This window comes from Zonotrichia leucophrys, chromosome 26 (assembly GCF_028769735.1).
Source record: "Zonotrichia leucophrys gambelii isolate GWCS_2022_RI chromosome 26, RI_Zleu_2.0, whole genome shotgun sequence".
In the NCBI taxonomy this organism is placed as follows: Eukaryota; Metazoa; Chordata; class Aves; order Passeriformes; family Passerellidae; genus Zonotrichia; species Zonotrichia leucophrys.
Window position 1 is genome coordinate 3,460,670 of NC_088195.1, and position 20,006 is coordinate 3,480,675.

General features: G+C 54.5%; 1 protein-coding gene across 1 annotated transcript in view; it reads left to right on the top strand.

The window, feature by feature from the left end:
- The first annotated feature begins 2,982 nt into the window (after nt 1–2,982).
- Nucleotides 2,983–20,006, top strand: part of MFSD4A (major facilitator superfamily domain containing 4A) — a 38,282-nt gene continuing 21,258 nt past the window's right edge. Inside the window, exons 1-3 of the mRNA XM_064733181.1 lie at nt 2,983–3,324; nt 11,920–12,118; nt 13,100–13,339. Of these exons, the coding sequence (XP_064589251.1) occupies nt 3,095–3,324; nt 11,920–12,118; nt 13,100–13,339 (669 nt within the window). The 5' untranslated portion in view covers nt 2,983–3,094. The remainder of the gene's footprint in view (nt 3,325–11,919; nt 12,119–13,099; nt 13,340–20,006) is intronic.

A 20,006-nucleotide genomic window follows, 5' to 3' on the forward strand; every position in this document is an offset into this window, starting at 1 on the left:
GCACTGATATTCCAGGGAGATGGTATTGATATTCATGGGAAATTGCACCGTAATATTCCTGGGAGCTGGCACTCCGATATTCCCAGGATTGGCACTCTGGTATTCCTGGGATCTGGCACTGATATTCCTGGGAGCTGGCACTCTGATATTCCTGGGAGCTGCCACTCTGGTATTCCCAGGAGCTGGCACTGTGATATTCCTGGGACATGGCACTCTGATATTCCCATGAGCTGGCACTCTGGTATTCCCAGGATTGGCACTCTGATATTCCTGGGATCTGACACTGATATTCCAGGGAGATAGCACTGTGATATTCCTGGGAGATGGCACTCTGGAATTCCCAGGAGCTGGCACTCTGATATTCCCAGGATTGGCACTCTGATATTCCCAGGAGTGGCACTCTGATATTCCCATGATCTGGCACTGATACTCCCAGGAGCTGGCACTGACATTCCCAGGAGTGGCACTCTGGTATTCCCAGGAGTGGCACTGTGATATTCCCAGGAGTGGCACTCTGATATTCCCACGATCTGGCACTGATATTCCCAGGAGCTGGCACTGACATTCCCAGGATTGGCACTGATATTCCCAGGAGTGGCACTGTGATATTCCCATGATCTGGCACTGATAATTCTGGGAGCTGGCACTGACATTCCAGGAGTGGCACTCTGGTATTCCCAGGAGTGGCACTGTGATATTCCCAGGAGCTGGCACTGACATTCCCAGGATCTGCCAGGTCACAGGTGCGGCTCTGGGTAGGGCTGGGTTGACATTTGTCACCTCTGGATGTCACCTTTGTGTCTGGGGTGGTGCAGAGAGGCTGCAGAGCTGGGGAGGGCACGGCTGGGCCGTTCCAGGGTAGGAATCCAAGCCCTGGGAGCGAGCTCAGGTGTCCCTGGATGTCCCTTATTCCAGATAAAGATCAGGAATGCGGCCCAGGGGAAGCTTTGTCAGTCGTTCCTTTGGGGCAGAGGCCCTGGAGGGTGGGAGATGAGGATCAGCTCCTCCATCAGTGCAGGGAGGTGGACGGGAAAAGGGAGCTGGGGGATTGCAGAATCCTGGAATTGTTCAGGTTGGAAAAGCCCTCTGGAGATCACCCAGCCAGGGTCACCTGGAGCAGGGGACACAGGAGCGCACCCAGGTGCGTGCTCCGGTGCTCCTGGCTGCCTTCCCCAGCAGCTTTTGATGGAAAATCTTGATGGAAAATTTTGTAATCCCAATCATTTTGGTGGCAAAGCTTCGTTATCCACTTTAGGTGGAATGGAAAGGCTTTGTTATCCCAATTCTTCTCGTGGAAAGGTTTTGTTATCCCAACCCTTTGGGTAGAAAGGCCTTGTTATCCCAATCCTTTTGGTGGAAATCTTTTGTTATCCCAATCTTTTTGGTGGAGAGATTTTGTTACTCCCTTTTTCCTTTTGGTGGAAAGGCTTTGTTATCCCAATCCTTTGGGTAGAAAGGCTTTGTTATCCCAATCCTTTTGGTGGAAAGGCTTTGTTATCCCAATCCTTTGGGTAGAAAGGCTTTGTTATCCCAATCCTTTTGGTAGAAAGCTTTTGTTATCCCAATCCTTCTGGTGGAAAGGCTTTGTTATCCCAACCCTTTTGGTGGAAAAGCTTTTTTATCCCAACCCTTTGTTATCTCAAACCTTTGGCTTTGTTATCCCAATCCTTTTGGTAGAAAGGCTTTTTTTTATCCCAACCCTTTTCCCCTCCTGCCAGGGGAAGGGAAGCAGAGGCTGCTGCAGCAGCGCGGCCTCAAACCGAGTTTTTGCCCGGCAGGGAGAGCCCCAGGCTGCGGCTCAGCGTCCCCATCCGGGCTGGCTCGGGAGGCGTTGGATGCCCAAACGATCAAACCCCATTTCCGCCGTGCCGTGGTTGAGTCATGCCCTGTCCCTGAGCCTCATTCCTGCCTGGCCCTGGCTGTCCCCATCGCTCACGCAGCCCAAGGACACCGCTCCCGGCCCTCGGGGCGCTCTTTGGTTGTTTAATGGCCTCAGGTGCCCGGCAGCCGCAGGAGCCTCGGGTTTGGGGCATTTCGGGAGGTTTGGGGCGCGGTTATCACCGTCCCTCGCTGCCACACAATCCCTTTGTGCCCTGCTGGTGGTGGCTCCCCGTGTTCTGTGGGCAGCTCGGCGCGGAAGAACAAGGGCTGGCAGGTAATTTGGGGTTGGCTAAAGATTAAGCCGCGGCCAGGTGGGAATGAGCACCTGCGGCCCCGGAGCGACATTCCAGAGGCGCAGGGTCACAGGATGGGCGAGTCCCCGAGCGTGCCCGGCCACCTGCAGCCAGCGCTCCGCCACGGCCCGGCTCCACCGGCGCTGCTCTGCCTGGAAAGAGCGTTCTAAAAATTGCCAGCCTTCCCCAGCTAAAGTAGGTGAAATATTTATAAACCCATCCTCCAGAGAAGAACCTTTTGCGTAAGCATCCAACCGCTCCGGCTTCAAAACCCGCGCCCTCCCCCAGCCCCAAGGCGCCTTGTGCTGTTTTACCCAGCGATGGGGCAACTTTAATTGCGTTTGTCTGGCACCGTGGCACCTTGTCAGAAAAAATAAAAAAAAAAGGGAGGGGATTTCGGGATTTCTGGATTTCGGGATTTCTGGATTTTGGGATTTCTGGATTTCGGGATTTCTGGATTTCCTGCTCCGCTGTGCTCTGTTCCAGCGGGTGTAGCCGCTCTGGCTGTGCTTTAATGCCGGGGTGGGGGGGAGCAGAGGGGTCGCCCCATTTTGGGAGGAGGAGGATGAGGATGGTGATGATGAGGAGGAGGGGGATGAGGAGAAGGAGGAGGAGGGGAAGGGAAGCAAAGCGCTGCTTCCAGCGCCCGAGGGATGCGCGGAGTCCGGCGGGGCGGCTCCGGGGGCGGCGGGGATGGGGATGAGGATGAGGATGGGGAGGGAGGGAGGCCCCGCTCCGCCCGGCCCCGGAGGCGGAGCCAGCGCCCGGCACGGCGGGATCGGGAACAGCCACATCCCGCAAGGGAAGGAGGAGCGGGGAGCGGGGCGGCGGCAGCGGGGCCGGAGCCGGAGCCCGGAGCTCGGAGCTCGGAGCTCCAGCAGCGGGGCCGCCCCGCGCCGCCGCCAGCGCCGCAGCGCAGGATGTGGTGGGACGAGCGGGTGTCGGCGCGGTTCCGGAGGAACCTGCAGCCCACCCTCACCTACTGGAGCGTCTTCTTCAGCTTCGGCCTCTGCATCGCCTTCCTGGGGCCCACGCTGCTGGACCTGCGCTGCCAGACCCAGAGCTCGCTCTCGCAGATCACCTGGGTGTTCTTCTCGCAGCAGTTCTGCCTCCTGCTCGGCAGCTGCCTCGGAGGGGTCTTCAAGAGGACGTAAGAGCCTGGAGAACTCAGCGCTGCTCCCTGGGGGCTCCCCGCGGACCCCCCGCCCTTAGCCCGGAGCGCGGTGGGCAGCGCCGGCCGGGCTTGGGGAATGAGCCGGGTTTGGGGGGCTGATTCGGGTTTGGGGGATTGAGCAGGTTTGGGGGGCTGAGACGAGCTTGGAGAGCTGATTCGGGTTTGGGGGGTTGAGAGGAGCTTGAGGGCTGAGCCAGGTTTGGGGGCTGAGCCGGGCTTGGGGGATGTGCCGGATTTAGGGGATTCAGACGAGTTTGGGGGGCTGAGCCGGACTTGGGGTTTGAGCCAGGCTTGGAGGGATGAGCCGAGTTTGGGGGGTTGAGACGAGCTTGGGGGCTGAGCCAGGATTGAGGGGCTGAGCCGGGTTTTGGGGGCTGAACTGGGTTTGGGGGATTGAGCCGGATTTGCGGAGCTGAGCCGGGTTTGTGGGGATGCCCCGGGTTTGGGGAATTGATCCGGGTTTGGGGAATTGATCCGGTTTTGGGGAGCTGATCCGGGCTTGGGGGGCTGATCCGGATTTGGGGGATTGAGCCGGGTTTGGGGGAGTAAAACGAGCTTGGGAAGCTGAACCGCGCTTAGAGGGCTGAGCCAGGTTTGGGGGATGAGCCGGGTTCGAGAGGGATTGAGCCGGGTTTGGGGGCTGAACCGAGCCCTGGATGCTGCTTAGGAAAAAACCATTCCCGAGTGGAGGCTCCGCAGCCCTCGGGGCCCCCTCGTTGAGGGATTCCCTCCCCCGGCAGCCCCGCTCGGCTCCCGGTGCGGTTCCATCCCCGGAGCTCCGCTCAGCCCCGGCGTGGAGTTCCAGCCAGAACTTCCCGCCAGGAATTGTTTTGCTGTTTTCTGGATTTTTTTTAATTTTTTTTTTTTCCTCCTTAACCTTGGTTGTTTATCGCCCAACCAAGAATATTTTTGGCAGCGTGTTTTAACAACCTCGGCGTCGGAAATGGTGGCAGCGCCGCGTTTGGCTGGAGTTTGGGAGAACACGTGGAGGGATGCGAGTGGTCCTCGTGGTGTCCTGATGGAGGGGGGGGGGACACGGGGAAGGGGGGAGCCCCAAAAGGGACTCGGAGCCAGCCTCGTGCCCAGGATGTGTCGCAAATAAACCACCCAGGCCGGCTCAATGCTGAGGATTGCCAGGGAGGCGTTTGATTTGGGGCTGGGTGACAGCTCGGGCATCAGCTGATTATTTACGTTGTCACCGATCCCGGGGCGGTGATGTAACCTGTGTGTGTGTGTGTGTGAGATCCACGCACCTCGACGGGGAGAATCCCGCAGGAATCCTCGGGAAAACCTCCTTAAAACCCGCTGGGTGTGGGATATTTGTGGATTGAGGGGAGTCCTGGCTGCTGGAGCAGCTGCGAGCGGAGCCCTCCTGGTGCCACCAGCGAGGAGGGGACAATTGGGGCATTGGGGACAGCACGTGGGGACTTTGCTGCGGCTCTGCCACAGCTCCGGCAGTGCTGGCTCAGCAGCGGAGCCTCTGCCAGCCCCCGGGGCTGCCTCGCATATGTTTGCAGGAAAACGCAGAATTCCCGCTGCCAGCTCCTTCCCAAAGCCCCACAGAACCCATCGGGGCTTTTGTGATTGGGGATTCGCAAAGTTGGAGCTGCGTTTTGGGGGGAAAAAAAAGTGTGTTCGGTGCTGGTTGGGAAGCAGGATGTGTTTGGGATTTGTGGAGTCCCCACTGGGGAGTGACAGCCCTGCCAGGCAGGCAGGAGGGAATATTTGGGATATTTGGAGCTTGTGAGTGTTGTGGGGAGGTTCGCAGCCTCCAAATGTGTGGGAACAAGAATTGTTCAGGCTCCAGGAGCTCCGGTACAATCCCTTCTGCAGGGATGGATGGGCTGAGCCGTCCTGCCAGGGCTTTATAAATCAAATTACGGCGCCCTCAGGGCCTCGGGGCTGGCAGGGAGGAGCACTGGGCAGGTCATTTTTCCAGCTGGGAGATGGAAACCGGCTGTGGGGCACCCCTGGAGCCGAGGGTGGCTCCTGGTGCCTCAGGGATGCAGAATTTGCTGTTCCCTGTGCTGGTGTTCACAGGGGTGCCAGGATGAGGGAAGAGATGAGGATCTGACTCCGTGTTCCAGAAGGCTGATTATTATTTTATGATATATATTACATTAAAACTATACTAAAAGAATAGGAGAAAAGGTTTCATCAGAAGGCTGGCTAAGAATAGAATAGTAAAAAATGATAACAAAGGTTTGTGGCTCGGACAGAGAGTCCAACCCAGCTGACTGTGATTGGCCATTAATTAGAAACAACCACATGAGACCAATCCCAGATGCACCTGTTGCATCCCACAGCAGCAGATAACCATTGTTTACATTTTGTTCCTGAGGCCTCACAGCTTCTCAGGAGGAAAAATCCTAAGGAAAGGATTTTCCATGGAAAGATGTCTGTGGCAGCTTCCTTTGGGTTAAATCAGCCTGGGTGACCCCTGGGGGACAGCAGTGCCAGCAATGGGTGGTGGCACCCGAACCCAGGCTCTGCTGTCCCCAGAGAAGCTGCTGGCTGCTGCTCCTGGAGCTCCGCGACAGGGATTTCAGTGCTGCTCTGTCCCTTCAGCACGACCCAGCTCCACAACTCCACAGAAATGCAAAGTTTGCACTGCCAGGGGATGGAGGAACTGCTGCTGCTCTGTCCTGCATTGCTGCTGGTCCCTTTTTGGGGGTGCAGGGGCAGCAGCCCCCCCAGGAAATGGGGTTTGAACTCCCTGGGGTTTGCTGGGAGGCGTGAGGAGCTCAGCCCCAGGAAATGCAGATTTTCCCAGGGTTTGCATCCCTGGGGATGGGGCTGGAGCCTCCTGCAGGGGCACAGAGAGCCCCAAAAGGAGCCCTGAACACCCCAAGGACTCTTCAGGCCTGGAATCAGCTGGAAAAGATCCCCAGGAGCCCCTGATGGGGAAGCAGGAGCAGCTCCAGTGATGGAAATGGGATGGGAGAGCTGGGAGGAGCAGCCTGGGCTCAGACACATGAGGGGAAAGTGAAATTTTGGGGAAATCCTCACTCTGGCACTGCCAGCTCCATTGGGGAGCTCAGTGCTCCTGCATTTCATTTTCCTTCCCCATTTTGTTGCATTTCAGGCCTGAACTGTGAGGTTAAGCCCTGCACACGCTGCTGACAGAAGCACCAGAGTGCCCCAGATTGGTGCGGGATTTTTTTAAAAAAAATTTAATTTTGTGTCCTGTTGAAAAATTTGCTTTTTGGGCAGGTTGGTGCTGATCCCAGTGGTGTGGGCAGGGACCAGGAGGGCACTGGGGAAACTGGAGCTGTGCTGGAGCCCTGGGCAGGCTCCTCTCAGTTGATCCACCCCATTCCTGCAGGGCTGAGGGAATGGGCTCAGACACATGAGGGGAAAGTGAAATTTTGGGGAAATCCTCACTCTGGCACTGCCAGCTCCATTGGGGAGCTCAGTGCTCCTGCATTTCATTTTCCTTCCCCATTTTGTTGCATTTCAGGCTTGAATTGTGAGGTTAAACCCTGCACACGCTGCTGACAGAAGCACCAGAGTGCCCCAGATTGGTGTTGGGATTTTTTTTAAAATTCAGAAATTCAGCGTTTTTATGTCCTGTTGAAAATTTACTTTTTTGGGGCAGCCCTGGGCTGATCCCAGTGGTGTGGGCAGGGACCAGGAGGGCACTGGGGGAACTGGGGCTGTGCTGGAGCCCTGGGCAGGCTCCTCTCAGCCTGATCCACCCCATTCCTGCAGGGCTGAGGGAATGGACTCAGACACATGAGGGGAAAGTGAAATTTTGGGGAAATCCTCACTCTGGCACTGCCGGATACAGAGGGAGACTCAGTACTCCTGCATTTCATTTTCCTTCCCCATTTTGTTGCATTTCAGGCCTGAACTGTGAGGTTAAACCCTGCACACGCTGCTGACAGAAGCACCAGAGTGCCCCAGATTGGTGCTGGGATTTTTTTTTAAATTCAGAAATTCAGCGTTTTTGTGTCCTGTTGAAAATTTGCTTTTTTGGGGCAGCCCTGGGCTGATCCCAGTGCTGTGGGCAGGGACCAGGAGGGCACTGGGGGAACTGGGGCTGTGCTGGAGCCCTGGGCAGGCTCCTCTCAGTGTGATCCACCCCATTCCTGCAGGGCTGAGGGGATGGGCTCAGACACATGAGGGGAAAGTGAAATTTTGGGGAAATCCTCACTCTGGCACTGCCAGCTCCATTGGGGAGCTCGGTGCTCCTGCATTTCATTTTCCTTCCCCATTTTGTTGCATTTCAGGCTTGAATTGTGAGGTTAAACCCTGCACACGCTGCTGACAGAAGCACCAGAGTGCCCCAGATTGGTGTTGGGATTTTTTTTTAAATTCAGAAATTCAGCGTTTTTGTGTCCTGTTGAAAATTTACTTTTTTGGGGCAGCCCTGGGCTGATCCCAGTGCTGTGGGCAGGGACCAGGAGGGCACTGGGGGAACTGGGGCTGTGCTGGAGCCCTGGGCAGGCTCCTCTCAGCCTGATCCACCCCATTCCTGCAGGGCTGAGGGGATGGGACCCTTTTCTTGTCCTTTCACAGCCCCTGCTCTGTCAGATTCCCATCTCCTGGAGCTTTTGGAGCTCTCAGGACCCTTCAGTGTCACTGCCACCTTTTGTTGCTCGGAGAGCAGCACAGGATGAGCCCTTTGGGGACACAAACCCCCCGAGGGTGGCTCGGGGGGGAGCAGCAGTGAGATCATCCTCACCTCTTCCTCCTCCTCATCCTCACCTCGTCCCCTCAGGCCTTTGGCTTTCTAAGTCTGAGCTGGCCTGATTATCATTTTTCCTCTTGATCTCAGGGATTTGGAAAACACTCCCTGAGGTGGGGAAAAAACTCTGTGCTGGGAGCTGGAGAGATCCAATGGGAACACTGAGGTGGGGGCTCCTAAATCCCTGTGGGAGGGATTTGCCGGCTGGGGGTGCAGGATTGGCTCTGGGATTGCCCATCCTGATCCTACAGGGATCAGTCCAAGCTTCTCCTGTGGGTTTGGGATGGAGGCAGGAGGTGCTCTGGGTGCTCTGAAATGAAATTTGGGACATTGCAGGCCTGCTGGAGGAGAATTTCCCATCCTGATCCTACAGAGATCAGCCCAAACCTCTCCTGTGGGTTTGGGATGGACGCAGGAGGTGCTCTGGGTGCTCTGAAATGAAATCTGGGACATTGCAGGGCTCATTTCGCACCCTGCTGGAGGAGAATTGCCCATCCTGATCAGCCCAAACCCCTCATGGGCAGCTGTGGGTTTGGGATGGAGGCAAGAAATGCTCTGGGTGCTCTGAAATGAAATTTGGGACATTGCAACCCTGCTGGAGGAGAATTTCCCATCCTGATCCTACAGGGATCAGCCCAAACCTCTCCTGTGGGTTTGGGATGGAGGCAGGAGGTGCTCTGGGTGCTCTGAAATGAAATTTGGGACATTGCAGGCCTCATTTTGCACCTTGTGGTAGAGAATTTCCCATCCTGATCCTACAGAGATCAGCCCAAACCTCTCCTGTGGATTTGGGATGGAGGCAGGAGGTGCTCTGGGTGCTCTGAAATGAAATTTGGGACATTTCACACCCGGCTGGAGGGGAGCCTGCCCTGTGCTGGGGACACAGAGACCAGGCTGTGACACCAGGGCTGCTTTTCCAGCCCTTTGGAAAGGTTTGGCATCATCAGGACAGGCTGAGTTCACGGGGTGCCTCATTTTGGGTGCTTCCTGAGGGTTTTGTGCATCAGGAAATCATTTCTGGGAAATCACCTCTGGGCATTTCAGGCTTGAATTGCGAGGTTGGAGCCCTGCACACACTGCTGGCAGAAGCACCAGAGTGCCCCAGATTGGTGCTGGGATTTTTTTTTAAATTCAGAAATGGCATTTTTGTGTCTTGTTAAAAATTTGCTTTTTTGGGGCAGCCCTGGGCTGATCCCAGTGCTGTGGGCAGGGAGCAGGAGGGAACTGGAGAAACTGGAGCTGTGCTGGAGATCCTTTAGCTGAGTCCCCAACCCCAACTGGGGCCTGGCACTGGCAGCAGCAATGCCTTGGTCCCCCCTTGTGCCACCACCCTGGGCAGGTGGCATTTGCAGGGGCACCATTGTGTCATTAACCCATGGCTGGAGGCAGGAGTTTGGACCCAAGGTGACATTGTTAATGCTCATTAAGGACATTAAACCCCCCCAATCAGTGTTTCACTGGTGATGAAGCTGCTCCCAGCCAGGCAAGGGGGTCCTGCAGAGTTTTCTCTGTGCTTTTCAGGGTGTGCATGACTCTGCATCAGACAGCCCATGAAATGTAGGATAGTTCAAATCTCCACAAAAAACCCAAACATTTTGGAGTTTTGGGGATGCTCTGGGAGGTTTCCCCATCGCTCCCAGGCTCGGGTTCCCCAGCTCTGGTGCCTCTGCACACCCTGGAGGGAGCAGCCTCGGAGCTGCTCCTGTCTCATTTGCCAGGCGCTTTTCCTGCCGTGACTGTGCACATCTCCCAGCTCCCTCCCTCCTTCCCTCCTTCCCTCCCCCAGAAATCCCACGGCTCTGCTGTCAGAGGACCATCAGTAGTCACAGCTTGGAAAACACTGGCTGCTCCTGCCTTGGGCTGGGCACCGGGAGGCTCTGGCACGGCCAGAGGGGCAGGAGGAGCACGAGCAGGACATGGAGGGCCAGGTCACTGTGAGGCTGCAGGTGGAGGAGGGCTCTGACAGGGCCGGGGACGGTGACAAGGCCAGAGAGAAGTGACATGGCCAGGGACAGTGACAGGGCCCAGATCTGTGATACGGCCAGATACAGTCACAGGGCCAGGGCTGTGAGATGGAAAGGCCTTATCACAGATCTCGGCCTGTCCCAGGGCCCAGGGACAGTGACATGGCCCAGGGACAGGCTGAGATCTGTGATAAGGCCCAGGGACAGTGGCAGGGCCAGATCTGTGATATGGCCGGGGACAGTGACAGGGCCTGGGACAGTGACAAGGCCAGTGACAGGCTGAGATCTGTGATAAGGCCCAGGGACAGCGGCAGGCCCAGATCTGTGATTATGGCCCAGGAACAGTGACAAGGCCTGGGACAGTGACAGGGCCAGGGCTGTGATATGGCCAGGGACAGTGACATGGCCCAGGGACAGTGACAGGGCAGGGCAGTGACAGGCCCAGATCTGTGATAAGGCCCAGGGACAGTGACAGGGTCAGGAAGAGTGACAGGGCCCAGATCTGTGATAAGGCCCAGGGACAGTGACAGGGCAGGGCAGTGACAGGCCCAGATCAGTGATATGGCCCAGGAACAGTGACAGGGCCAGGGCTGTGATATGGCCCAGGGACAGTGACAGGGCAGGGCAGTGACAGGCCCAGATCTGTGACATGGCCAGGGACACTAACATGGCCCAGGGACAGTGGCAGGCTCAGATCTGTGATTATGGCCCAGGAACAGTGACAAGGCCTGGGACAGTGATAGGGCAGGGCAGTGACAGGCCCAGATCTGTGATAAGGCCCAGGGACAGTGACAGGCCCAGATCTGTGATAAGGCCCAGGGACAGTGACATGGCCATAGCCTGGCTGCTGAGTCTCCTCCACCCTCCTCCTCAGAGCCTTCTCCAGCCTGTTTGGGGGTGTGGAGCAGGGATAGAGTTTTTCCTTGCTCAGACCCACATTCCCCAATTACTGATAATTACCAACTGCCACCACCCCAGTGTGACAGGGACCTGCCAGTGCCACTCTGCTGTGCTGCTCCAGCCCCCTCTCTGCTCAAACCAGTGCTTCACTCTCTGCTCCTGCTTCCCTTCTTCCTTCCCTCCTTTCCTTCCTTCCTGCCTTCCCTCTTGGCAGCCCTGGGGCTGTGCAGTGCCAGCCTGGGCACTGCTGCACTGCTCGCTGCCAGAGCTGGGAGGGGACAGATCCCATCCTTTGGAGGGGACAGATCCCATCTCTGGGAAGGGACAGAGCTGGCTCTGGGAGGGGACAGATCCAATCCTGAGGGGACAGATCCCCTCCAAAGGATGGGATCTGGAGGGGACACTGCAGATCCCCTCCAGATCCCATCACTCAGAGGGGACAGATCCCATCACTCTTGCACCTGGCTGGGTTTTTCTCTGTTTGTTATTTTGCCTTTTATTAAAACATTCTTGTTTCCAACGCTCCCACAAAAGCCATCCTGCTGATTTTATGCCTTATAAAGTAGCTGAGCTATCTTGGGTGTGAAATAAATCTCCAAGAGCTTGAGAGGAGATCCATATTTCAATCTCCCTGCAGGAGGAGGTGGCAGTGCCCAGGGGTGGGTGACACTGGGCTGTGGAGCATCTCCCTCCTCTCACCAGGAAATCTGGGGCTGCAGGAGCTGAGCTCAATGAGATGGGGGGCAGCGTGGCTGTTGGATTATGTCTTTTTCTTACCCAGAAATGGAGTTTTTGAGAGGTGTTTTAAACCCTTTTATTCAATTTTTAGTCTCATGTGAAGGGTGAGACAATACAGGTGTTACAATTCACACCATCACAATCAGAAGGTACCTCCTAATTACAAAGCACTTTATCAGCTTTACCCACACCATGCAGTTTTCTATAAATCCATTTCCCACCTCTAACTGCTGCCCTGGTGATGCCACTGATTCTGTCCTGCCTCTCTCTTGTCCCCAGGCTGGCCCAGTCCCTGCTGGCCCTGTTTGCCTCGTCCCTGGCCATCTCTCTGGTGTTTGCCATCATCCCCCTGTGCCACAACGTGGTGGTGCTGGCCGTGGTCATGGCCGTGGCCGGGCTGGCCATGGGCTGCATCGACACCATCTCCAACATGCAGCTGGTCAAGATCTACCAGAAGGACTCTGCCATCTTCCTGCAGGTGAGAGCGGGGTCCCCAACGCTGCTGGGCTGCTCTAGGGTGGACTTTAGTTGGAAATTCTTCCCAAAAAGGGTCCTTGGGCATTGGGAGGGTGGAGGCACCATCCCTGGAGGTGTCTGAGGAAAGCCTGGCGGTGGCATTGTGGGGCCAGGATGGACTTTAGGAGGAATTTCTTCCCAGAAAGGGTCCTTGGGCATTGGAAAGATGGCATCACCATTCCTGCTTGTGGACTGGGGTGCCTCCACTACCCTAGGCAGGTTTAGAGTGCAGTTTAGGAGGAATTTCTTCCCAGAAAGGATCCTTGGGCTTTGGGAGGGTGGCATCACCATCCCTGGAAAGCCTGGCTGTGGCACCATGGTACTCTCACCACCCAGGCAGGTTTAGGATGGAGTTTAGGAGAAATTTTTTCCCAGAAAAGGTGATTGGGCATTGGGAAGGTGGCATCACCATCCCTAGAAAGCCTGGCTGTGGCACTGTGGTGCCCTCACTGCCCTGGGCAGGTTTAGGATGGAGTTTAGGAGGAAATTCTCCCCAGAAGGGGAGGTTGGCATCACCATCCCTGGAAAGCCTGGCTGTGGCACCATGGTACTCTCACCACCCCAGGCAGGTTTAGGATGGAGTTTAGGAGAAATTTCTTCCCAGAAAAGGTGGTTGGGCATTGGGAAGGTGGCATCACCGTCCCTGGAAAACCAGCCTGTGGCATTGTGGGGTCCTCACCTCCCTGGGCAGGTTGAGGATGGATTTGAGTAGGAATTTCTTCCCAGAATAGGTGGTCAGTCATTGGGAGGGTGGCATCACCATCCCTGGAGGCATCTGTGGAAAGTGCCACTCAGATCTGGTGACACAGCGGTGTCACCTCACAGTTTGGACTCAATCCCCCCAAAAGTCTTTCCCAACTGAATGAATTCTGTGATTCTGAGGAGGAGGAGGAGTTGGGGGGCTCTGCCACCCTCCTGCTCCAGCATGTCACCCCTCCTGCAGGCCCTGCACTTCTTCGTGGGTTTCGGGGCCCTGCTGAGCCCCCTGATCGCCGACCCCTTCCTGTCGGACACCAACTGCATCCTGGCCAACGGCACGGCCAACGCCTCCAGCAACCTGCCGCACATCCGCAAGTCGCTGCTGCCGCACCACCCCGGCAACCTGTCCCACTACGCCCTGCCCATGAAGGGCATGGTGGTGACACGCGTGTCCTACGCCTTCTGGATCATGGCCCTCATCAACGTGAGTGCTGCGGGGCCGGGGGATCCAGCTGGGATCATCCCGTGGGATCCAATGGGATCATCCCTGGGGGATCCAGCTGGGGTCATCCTGTGGGATCCAATGGGATCATCCTGGGAGTATCCAATGGGATCATCCTGGGAGTATCCAATGGGATCATCCCTGGGGGATCCAATGGGATCATCCCTGGGGTATCCAATGGGATCATCCCTGGGGGATCCAGCTGGGGTCATCCCGGAGGATCCAATGGGATCATCCCGGAGGATCCAATGGGATCATCCTGGGAGTATCCAATGGGATCATCCCTGGGGTATCCAATGGGATCATCCCTGGGGGATCCAATGGGATCATCCCTGGGGTATCCAATGGGATCATCCCTGGGGGATCCAATGGGATCATCCCTGGGGGATCCAGCTGGGGTCGTCTCGTGGATCCAATGGGATCATCCCTGGGGGATCCAGCTGGGGTCATCCTGTGGGATCCAGTGGGATCATCCTGGGAGTATCCAGTGGGATCATCCTGGGAGTATCCAATGGGATCATCCCTGGGGGATCCAATGGGATCATCCCTGGGGTATCCAGCTGGGGTCGTCCCGGAGGATCCAATGGGACCATCCCTGGGGTATCCAATGGGATCATCCTGGGGTATCCAATGGGATCATCCGTGGGGGATTCAATGGGATCATCCCTGGGGTATCCAATGGGATCATCCCTGGGGGATCCAATGGGATCATCCTGGAGGATCCAATGGGATCATCCCTGGGGGATCCAATGGGATCATCCCTGGGGTATCCAGCTGGGGTGGTCCCAGAGGATCCAATGGGATCATCCCTGGGAGTATCCAGTGGGATCATCCTGGGAGTATCCAATGGGATCATCCCTGGGGTATCCAATGGGATCATTCTGGGAGTATCCAATGGGATCATCCCTGGGAGGATCCAATGGGATCATCCCTGGGGTATCCAGCTGGGGTCGTCTCATGGATCCAATGGGATCATCCCTGGGGGATCCAATGGGATCATCCCTGGGGGATCCAGCTGGGGTCATCTCATGGATCCAGTGGGATCATCCCTGGGTATCCAATGGGATCATCCCTGGGAGGATCCAATGGGATCATCCCTGTGGTATCCAATGGGATCATCCCTGGGGGATCCAATGGGATCATCCCTGGGAGGATCCAATGGGATCATCCCTGGGGGATCCAATGGGATCATCCCTGGGGGATCCAATGGGATCATCCCTGGGGGATCCAATGGGATCTCCCTGGGGATCCAGTGGGATCATCCCTGGGGTATCCAATGGGATCATCCCTGGGGGATCCAATGGGATCATCCCTGGGGGATCCAGTGGGTCATCCTGGGTATCCAATGGGATCATCCCTGGGAGGATCCAATGGGTCATCCCTGGGTATCCAATGGGATCATCCCTGGGATATCCAATGGGATCATCCCTGGGGTATCCAATGGGATCATCCCTGGGGTATCCAATGGGATCATCCCTGGGAGGATCCAATGGGATCATCCCTGGGGAATCCAGCTGGGATCATCCTGTGGGATCCAATGGGATCATCCCTGTGGTATCCAATGGGATCATCCCTGGGGAATCCAGCTGGGGTCATCCTGTGGGATCCAGATGGGGTCGTCCCGGAGTATCCAATGGGATCATCCCTGGGGGATCCAATGGGATCATCCCTGGGGGATCCAATGGGATCATCCCTGGGGGATCCAATGGGATCATCCTGGGGATCCAATGGGATCATCCCTGGGATCCAATGGGATCATCCTGGGGGTCCAATGGGATCATCCCTGGGGGATCCAGCTGGGGTCGTCCTCGGGATCCTATGGGATCATCTGGGGTATCCAATGGGATCATCCCTGGAAAGGATCAATTGTTGAATTGGATCATCCCTGGGGATCAGCTGGGATCCTGTCCTGGGTTCTGGGTCCATGGGATTTGGGGAACAAGGGATCATTGTGGAATCCTGATTTTATCAGGGTCTTCTGGGGTTTGGGTTTGAGGGTCCTGGAATGGGGTAGAAAGGAAAAAGGATCAATTGTTGCCAAATTCTGTTTTTATCAGAGCTTTTCCCTGCTGGATGTGCTGGGATCAATTCTGGGGTTTGGGGGGGTTCTGGAATGGGGTGAGATGCAGGGATAGGGTCATTTGTTACCAAATCCTTTTTCCATCAGGGCTCTTCCCTGCTGGGATCCATTCTGGGGTTTGAGGGGTCCTGGAATGGGGTGAGAAACAGGAAAAGGATCATTTGTTGCCAAATTCTGTTTTTATCGGGGCTCTTCCCTGCTGGGATCAATTCTGGGGTTTGAGGGGTCCTGGAATGGGGTGAGAAACAAGGAAAGGATCATTTGTTGCCAAATCCTGATTTTATCAGGGCTCTTCCCCTGCTGGGATCCATTCTGGGCTTTGAGGGGTCCTGGAATGGGATGAGAAACAAGGAAAGGATCATTTGTTACCAAATCCTGATTTTATCAGGGCTCTTCCCTGCTGGGATCCATTCTGGGCTTTGAGGGGTCCTGGAATGGGGTGAGAAACAAGGAAAGGATCATTTGTTGCCAAATCCTGATTTTATCAGGGCTCTTCCCTGCTGGGATCAATTCTGGGGTTTGAGGGGGTTCTGGAATGGGCTGAGAAACAAGGAAAGGATCATTTGTTGCCAAATCCTGATTTTATCAGGGCTCTTCCCTGCTGGGATCCATTCTGGGGTTTGAGGGGTCCTGGAATGGGGTGAGAAACAAGGAAAGGATCATTTGTTGCCAAATCCTGATTTTATCAGGGCTCTTCCCCTGCTGGGATCCATTCTGGGGTTTGCCCAGGCTCTCTGGGGGCAGTTGGCGCCTCCAGCACCTCCCAGGCAGGAGCTGCAGCAGCAAACTCTGCTCAGACCCAGAGTTTTTCCTTCCTGCTCAGCTGGAGCTGGCCTGGCAAGAGGAGATTTGGAAACATTCCCAGGAATGAAGGGACAGAAGGGATCAGGACGTCTCTCTGGTTATTGTTTTCCCTGGAGGTCCCAGCAGGTGTAAAAGTCCTTCCTCTCAGGGGGACAGGAGGGACCTGGTGTCCCTTTTGCCCACGCCAGGAGCAGCAAAATGGGTGATCCTGCCTGGCAGCTCCTTCCCTCTGCAATTCAGCTCTCAGAAGCCTCAAATCCCAGCACCCAACACTTCCCAAATTCCCAGAGGAACCTCACCAGAACCCCCAATTCCCAACATTTCCCAAATTCCCAGAGCTGCTCCCTCCATCACCAGAAGCCTCAAATCCCAGCATCCAACACTTCCCAAATTCCCAGAGGAACCTCACCAGAACCCCCAATTCCCAGCACCCAAAACCTCCCAAATTCCCAGAGCTGCTCCCTCCCTCACCTGGCCAAGCAGAGCCCCCAGTTCCCAGATTCCCAACATCCAACACATCCCAAATTCCCAGAGCTGCTTCCTCCCTCACCTGGCCAAGCAGAGACTCCAATTTCCTGCACCCAACATTTCCCAAATTCCCAGAGCTGCTCCTCCCTCACCTGGCAGATTTATCCATCCCCAAAACCCCACAAGCTGCTGCATCAGCTTGGGGATATTCCAGCTCCTTCCTTCCCTCCTTCCAAATTCCCAGAGCTGCTCCCTCCATCACCAGAACCCCCAATTCCCAGCACCCAACACTTCCCAAATTCCCAGAGGAACCTCACCAGAACCCCCAATTCCCAGCACTTCTCCCTCCAAATTCCCAGAGCTGCTCCCTCCATCACCTGGCCAAGCAGAATTCCAATTCCCAGTCACCCAAATACCATCCCAAATTCCCAGAGCTGCTCCCTCCCTCACCTGGCCAAGCAGAGACTCCAATTTCCTGCACCCAACATTTCCCAAATTTCCAGAGCTGCTCCTTCCTCACCTGGCAGATTTATCCATCCCCAAAACCCCACAAGCTGCTGCATCAGCTTGGGGATATTCCAGCTCCTTCCTTCCCTCCTTCCAAATTCCCAGAGCTGCTCCTTCCCTCATCAGAACCCCAAATTCCCAGCACCCAACACTTCCCAAATTCCCAGAGGAACCTCACCAGAACCCCAATTCCCAGCAACCCACAAACCTCCCAAATTCCCAGAGCTGCTCCCTCCCTCACCTGGCCAGGCAGAGCCCCCAATTCCCAGATTCCCAACATCCAACACATCCCAAATTCCTTGGGCTCTCTCCATTTATTAAATTATTCAAACATCCCATCCAGGGCTTTTCCTGTGCTGGGCTCAGTTTCTGGGTAGAATCACCCAAAAAAAGGCCCAGCTTGGGAGGAGGGGCAGCTTTAATCCAGCTCTGTCTGCGCCACGGGAAATGTGATTTTAATTCAGCAGATCCCGAGCAAACCCATTTAGTTGGGAAGCAGAGTTTCACACCTGCTTTGAACCCCATGTTGGGTCTTGTTTGGGAATTTCCAGAGGCCTCTCGGTGTCCTGAGAGGATTTTTGGGGTGGGATCGCTGTGGGTTTGTGCATCAGGACACGCTGGAGCGCTGCATGCACCCGTGGGTGGGTGGAATACAGAATTCCCAGGATTCCCACAGGCTGGGCAGGAACACCAGGAACGTGGAAAGGAGGTTTTGGGATAAGGGTTAAATAACAAACACCCAGCGGGGAGTTGGATGTGCTCAGCTCCTGAACCAAGCTGTGATTGCCTTTCCCAAATCCTCACAGAGGGAACTTTATTTTATTTTATTTTATTTTATTTTATTTTATTTTATTTTATTTTATTTTATTTTATTTTATTTTATTTTATTTTATTTTATTTTATTTTTATTTATTTGATTTTATGTTATTTATTGTGGTTTATTTTATTTTAACCACCCCAACCTGCTGGAGATCCTGGGTTATTTTATATTTTATTTTATTTTACTTTCTTTTAATTTATTTTATTTCATTTATTGTATTGTGTTTTATTTTATTTTAACCACCCCAGCCTGCTGGAGATGCTGGGTTATTCTATTCTATTCTATTCTATTCTATTCTATTCTATTCTATTCTATTCTATTCTATTCTATTCTATTCTATTCTATGCTATGCTATGCTATGCTATGCTATGCTATTCTATTCTATTCTATGCTATTTATTTTATTTTATTTTATATTTTTTTATTTTAACCACCCCAGCCTGCTGGAGATGCTGGGTTATTCTATTCTATTCTAATCTATTCTATTCTATGTTATTTATTTTATTTTATTTATTTTATTTTATATTTTTTTATTTTAACCATCCCAACCTGCTGGAGATGCTGGGTTATATTTTATTATATTTTATATTTTATTTTTTATTTTTTAATTTTTTTAAATTATTCTATTCTATACATCACCCCCCAACCTGCTGGAGATGCTGGGAGCAGCTCAGCTCCAAAGTCCTGACCCTTTTCAAAGTGGAAACAGCAGAGGAAGATGATGGAAAGGGGTTTTTAAACCTCCAGGGGCGTGGGTGAAAAGAGTTAACAACAGAAATGGAAACCAGGAGCAGCAGCTTGGTTATAAAATGGCCAAATCCCACATTTCCAGCCCGGTTTTTGTGTGGATTCTGACAAGGCACGAGCTGAAATGATTCATTTCGAGCTCTTGCTTTTGTTTAGAGTGGAAATGTCTCAATCTGACTCTGGCACGAGCGCTCGGTGCCGAGCTGACAGCGGAGCTGCGCCGATGTTTTTGAAGCAAAATGGGTTTGCTTTGGGAAAATGAATCAGCTCAGCATAATCAAAACAAAGCGCTTGGAGCGCTCCCAGCCAAAATCTTTCACTCAACGAGAAAAATTTTGTCCCTTTTCATCCAGATTTTGGAACAGAACCCCCATATTTTAGAGTTCAGCTCTCCCACAGAAGGGAAATTTCATCGCCCAGCGCGTTGGAAGGGGCTGGAAATGAGGGAAATGCTGTGGAGAGGGAGGTGTTGGTCAGGAAGGTGCTGTCCCAGGGGACGTGTGGGACTCTCCATTGTGCTCTGCAGGAGCCCGGGACACAATGGCAGGGAAGGAGCCCGGATTCCTGGGGGGAACAGCCAGAAACAGCAGCAGGAGGGAAGGAGGGAGCTGGGGGATGCAGCAGCTTGTGGGGATTTGGGGGATGGAGAAATCTGCCAGGTGAGGGAGGAGCAGCTCTGGGAATTTGGGAGGTTTTGGGTGCAGGAAATTGGAGTCTCTGCTTGGCCAGGTGAGGGAGGGAGCAGCTCTGGGAATTTGGGATGTGTTGGATGTTGGGAATATGGGAATTGGGGGCTCTGCTTGGCCAGGTGAGGGAGGGAGCAGCTCTGGGAATTTGGAGGGAGAAGTGCTGGGAATTGGGGGTTCTGGTGAGGTTCCTCTGGGAATTTGGAGGGAGAAGTGCTGGGAATTGGGGGTTCTGGTGAGGTTCCTCTGGGAATTTGGGAAGTGTTGGGTGCTGGGATTTGAGGGTTCTGGTGATGGAGGGAGCAGCTCTGGGAATTTGGGAAGTTTTGGGTGCAGGGAATTGGGAATTCTGCTTGGCCAGGTGAGGGAGGGAGCAGCTCTGGGAATTTGGAGGGAGAAGTGCTGGGAATTGGGGGTTCTGGTGAGGTTCCTCTGGGAATTTGGGAAGTGTTGGGTGCTGGGAATTGGGAATTCTGCTTGGCCAGGTGAGGGAGGGAGCAGCTCTGGAAAATTAGAAGGAGGGAGCTGGAACATCCCC